Raw genomic sequence first — 5,286 nt, forward strand, 5'->3', positions numbered from 1 at the left:
GATCGCATATGCTTGCAGACTGCATATGCTTGCAGACTGCATATGCTTGCAGACTGCATATGCTTGCAGATCGCATATGCTTGCAGACCGCATATGCTTGCAGATCACATATGCTTGCAGATCGCATATGGCATATGCTTGCAGATCGCATATGGCATATGCTTGCAGATCGCATATGCTTGCAGATCACATATGCTTGCAGATCGCAAATGCTTGCAGATCGCATATGCTTGCAGACAGCATATGCTTGCAGATCGCATATGCTTGCAGATCGCATATGCTTGCAGATCGCATATGGCATATGCTTGCAGATCGCATATCCTTGCATATTGCATATTGCCCATGCTTGCATATGCAATATCCTTGCATATTGCGCATGCTTGCATATTGCGCATGCTTGCATATTCCAAATGCTAGCATATTCCAAATGCTTGCATATTGCAAATGCTTGCAGATAGCATATGCATGCAGATTGCATATGCTTGCAGATTGCATATATGGCGCAGATCGCATCTGCTTGCAGACTGCATCTGCTTGCAGACTGCATCTGCTTGCAGACTGCATCTGCTTGCAGACTGCATCTGCTTGCAGATCGCATATATGCTTGCAGATCGCATATGCTTGCAGACTGCATCTCTTTGCAGATCGCATATGCTTGCAGATCGCATTTGCTTGCAGATTGCATATGCTTGCAAATCGCATATGCTTGCAAATGGCATATGCTTGTAGGTCGCATATGCTTGCAGACTGCATATGCTTGCAGACTGCATATGCTTGCAGACTGCATATGCTTGCAGACTGCATATGCTTGCAGATTGCATATGCTTGCAGACCGCATATGCTTGCAGATCACATATGCTTGCAGATCGCATATGGCATATGCTTGCAGATCGCATATGCTTGCAGATCACATATGCTTGCAGATAGCATATGCTTGCAGAATCGCATATGTTTGCAGACAGCATATGCTTGCAGATCGCATATGCTTGCAGACAGCATATGCTTGCAGATCGCATATGCTTGCAGATCGCATATGTTGCAGTTCGCATATGGCATATGGCAGTTGGCATATGCTTGCAGATCGCATATGGCATATGCTTGCAGATCGCATATGGCATATGCCTGCAGGTCGCATATGCTTGCAGATCGCATATGCTTATAGATCACAGCACAGCATAGCATAGCATAGCATACCATAGCATAGCGCAGCATAGCATAGCATAGCATAGCATAGCATAGCATAGCATAGCATAGCGCAGCATAGCATAGCATAGCATAACATAGCGCAGCATAGCATAGCATAGCATAGCGCAGCATAGCATAACACAGCACAGCATAGCATAGCATATCATAGCATAGCGCAGCATAGCATAGCATAGCATAGCGCAGCATAGCGCAGCATAGCGCAGCATAGCGTAGCATAGCGTAGCATAGCATAGCATAGCATATCGCACATGCTTGCAGATCGCAAATGCTATGCTTGCAGACCGCATAACGCATATGCTTGCAGATCGCATATCGCATATGCTTGCAGATCGCATATGCTTGCAGATCGCAAATGCTTGCATTTGGCAGACTTGCATGCTTGCACAATGCAGATCGCATATCGCATATGCTTGCAGATCGCATATGCTTGCAGATCGCAAATGCTTGCATTTGGCAGACTTGCATGCTTGCACAATGCAGATGCATGCGCATATGCTTAGCATATCGCATATGTATTGCATATCGCATATTGCATATCGCATATCGCATATTGCATATTGCATATCGCATATTGCATATTGCATATCGCATATTGCCTATTGCATATTGCATATCGCATATTGCATATTGCATATCGCATATCGCATATTGCATATTGCATATCGCATATCGCCTATTGCATATTGCATATCGCATATTGCATATTGCATATCGCATATTGCATATTGCATATCGCATATTGCATATTGCATATCGCATATTGCATATTGCATATCGCATATAGCATATTGCATACGCATATGCATAGCATAGCGCTGCATAGCATATGCAGATCGCATAGCATAGCGCAGCATAGCACAGCATAGCATAGCATAGCATAGCATAGCATAGCATAGCATAGCATAGCATAGCATAGCATAGCGCAGCATAGCATAGCATAGCATAACATAGCGCAGCATAGCATAGCATAGCATAGCGCAGCATAGCATAACACAGCACAGCATAGCATAGCATATCATAGCATAGCGCAGCATAGCATAGCATAGCATAGCGCAGCATAGCGCAGCATAGCGTAGCATAGCGTAGCATAGCATAGCATAGCATATCGCACATGCTTGCAGATTGCAGATCGCCTATGCTTGCAGACCGCATAACGCATATGCTTGCAGATCGCATATCGCATATGCTTGCATATCGCATATGCTTGCAGATCGCAAATGCTTGCATTTGGCAGATGCTTGCATTTTGCACATCTTGCAGATGCATATGCGCATATGCTTACATATCGCATATGTTTGCATATCGCATATTGCATATCGCATATGTGCATGCTTGCATATTGCAATATCGCATATTATACATATTGCATATCGCATATTGCCTATTGCATATTGCATATCGCATATTGCATATTGCATATCGCATATCGCATATTGCATATTGCATATCGCATATTGCATATCGCATATTGCATATCGCATATCGCATATTGCATATTGCATATCGCATATTGCATATTGCATATCGCATATCGCCTATTGCATATTGCATATCGCATATTGCATATTGCATATCGCATATTGCATATTGCATATCGCATATTGCATATTGCATATCGCATATTGCATATTGCATATCGCATATTGCATATTGCATATCGCATATTGCATATTGCATATCGCTGCATATGGCATATTGCATATCGCATATGCATATAGATCACAGCACAGCATAGCATAGCATAGCATAGCATAGCATAGCGCAGCATAGCATAGCATAGCATAGCATAGCGCAGCATAGCATAGCATAGCATAACATAGCGCAGCATAGCATAGCATAGCATAGCGCAGCATAGCATAACACAGCACAGCATAGCATAGCATATCATAGCATAGCGCAGCATAGCATAGCATAGCATAGCGCAGCATAGCGCAGCATAGCGTAGCATAGCGTAGCATAGCATAGCATAGCATATCGCACATGCTTGCAGATTGCAGATCGCCTATGCTTGCAGACCGCATAACGCATATGCTTGCAGATCGCATATCGCATATGCTTGCATATCGCATATGCTTGCAGATCGCAAATGCTTGCATTTGGCAGATGCTTGCATTTGGCACATGCTTGCAGATCGCATATGGCATATGCTTGCAGATCGCATATGTTTGCAGATCGCATATGGCACATGCTTGCAGACTGTGTATGCTTGCATAATGCAGATGCATGCGCATATGTATAACATATCGCATATCGTATATTGCATATCGCATATTGCATATCGCATATCGCATATTGCATATTGCATATCGCATATTGCATATTGCATATCGCATATCCCATATCGCTGCATATGGCATATCGCATATCACATACCGCATATCGCATATCGCAAATTGCATGCATATCGCATATCGCATATACATATATGCATATATGCACATATATGAAACATAAAACATAATCGCGGTACGGATCGAACCGGCGACCTTCCGATCTTTACGGCGCTGTCTTAAGCGCGTACGGCACGCTCCCGACCCGAAATTTCCAAAAACGCTCCGGACAGACAACCGGACAACTAGACGCGGGCTGCTTCGCCCGCGAGGGGGCCGTAGTCCCCCGGCTGGGCGGCACGAGTACGACGGTCCGTGCGTATACTACTACACCCGTGTGGGAGTCGAACCCACAAGTGCAAGGGATGCACCCAGTCGTGCGGGCGTGTCGTCAGACGGCTAGAGAGCCGTGCAACGCTGGCATTTAACGCCATCCAGTGGCGAGGCAGACGAAATTCCTGTTGGACGTGTCAGGTGGTGTTGGCTGCGGAGGTCCAACGCTCCTCTAGGTTTCGGGCGTGTTTGTACTCGGTCGTATAGCGTTCACGGGTTTCGGTTGCACGGCGATCCAGGAGGCGGAGTTCGGCCGCCAGGTCGGGGTCCAGCTTGGTTGCTGCCATGAACTGTTTGACGACTCGTGTTCGTTCGTCGGGTGTGGTAGAGAGCGGGCGCAGGAGGCGGATGTGGTCGAGTGTCTTGTAGCGGGTGAGCAACACGTACATGGTTGCACGCTTGAGGCCACCGGGCGGGACGGAAAGGTCCGCGACCCAGCATTCTTCCTTGAAGCTACGGCCCTGTACGAAGTAGTCGGTCACGGCGTAGTAGTCACCAAGCGGTACATTGACTCGACGTACATTTTTGGTGGTGGTGCCGGTGTTGGCGGCTGGCACGGTGATGTTTGCTGCCGGCGAGGGCCGTGGTACGATGGCGAAGGCAGCACCTTTGGTTGCAAAGTCCGCTAAGTCTGCTAGCACCGCTTTGGGCGCGTGCCCTTTAATGGGACGGACCAAGACAGCTGCAGGTAGGTAGTGGAGGCGCCAGTACGGACCGCAGCCGTCGTCGGGCGGTTCACGGCTGTCGGTAAGCAGGCCACATGCCTCGACTTCATTGTTGTGGCACGCGCCGGCGTCGGCAGCAGTGGTGTCGAGTAGGGTGTAGCGTGCACCCTCGTAGTACCAAGTGTCGGCGGTGGTGTGGTCGAAGGTGGCGTCTTTTACTCGCATTGCAACAGCCTTTTCGACGTGGGAGAGTGGCTGTTGTTGGGTTGCGCCATGTTGCCTAACCGGGACGTGGTCCGCGTTCCAGCTGACCAAACGCGCTCCTTTACGGCGCGCCTGGAGCATCAGGAGGCGTGTGTTGAGCGCGTGCCTGGGTTCGTTCCGTTGCAGCACGACACGGGGTTCGAGGTCTGTGAGATCGGACAAATCCGTGATGACGCGTTGGTTGAGTGCGTCTACTAGATCTGCAACACGTGCTTCAGTGGGTTGAATGCCGCCGAACATGGTTGCGAAGCGGGTAAGCTGCTGGCCAGATGGGCTGTTGTCTTGCCGCTGCTGTTTCTGCAGCATGAATACGGTGCCGCCGAGCTGACGGTACAGGTTGAAGCCGTCGTGTAGGCGGGTGTGCGTTTGTGGCACGGGGCGACGAGTGCGACGTGTGGAGGTGGTGGCGCGACGGTTGCCGGTGTCGTCATCAGCATCACTGCCGTCATTGTTGCTGCCGTCAGCATGGTCACCTCCACGTTCGTCAA

General features: G+C 48.6%; 2 protein-coding genes across 2 annotated transcripts; one reads left to right on the forward strand and one right to left on the reverse strand.

Moving 5' to 3' along the window:
• Nucleotides 1–2,472: 2,472 nt before the first annotated feature.
• VOLCADRAFT_71945 (uncharacterized protein) lies at nt 2,473–2,946 on the forward strand (the record flags this gene model as incomplete). The annotated part of the gene is made up of 1 exon (XM_002959831.1): nt 2,473–2,946. The coding sequence occupies one exon, from the start codon at nt 2,473–2,475 to the stop codon at nt 2,944–2,946; it is 474 nt and encodes a 157-aa protein (XP_002959877.1).
• Nucleotides 2,947–4,006: 1,060 nt separating this feature from the next.
• On the reverse strand, nt 4,007–5,122 carry VOLCADRAFT_101395 (uncharacterized protein; the record flags this gene model as incomplete). Its single annotated transcript, XM_002959832.1, has 1 exon — nt 4,007–5,122. A coding segment is annotated over one exon (1,116 nt), but the record flags the coding sequence as incomplete, so codon positions are not given.
• Between the last annotated feature and the right edge of the window lie 164 nt (nt 5,123–5,286).

Source organism: Volvox carteri (genome assembly GCF_000143455.1).
Source record: "Volvox carteri f. nagariensis unplaced genomic scaffold VOLCAscaffold_917, whole genome shotgun sequence".
NCBI lineage: Eukaryota > Viridiplantae > Chlorophyta > Chlorophyceae > Chlamydomonadales > Volvocaceae > Volvox > Volvox carteri.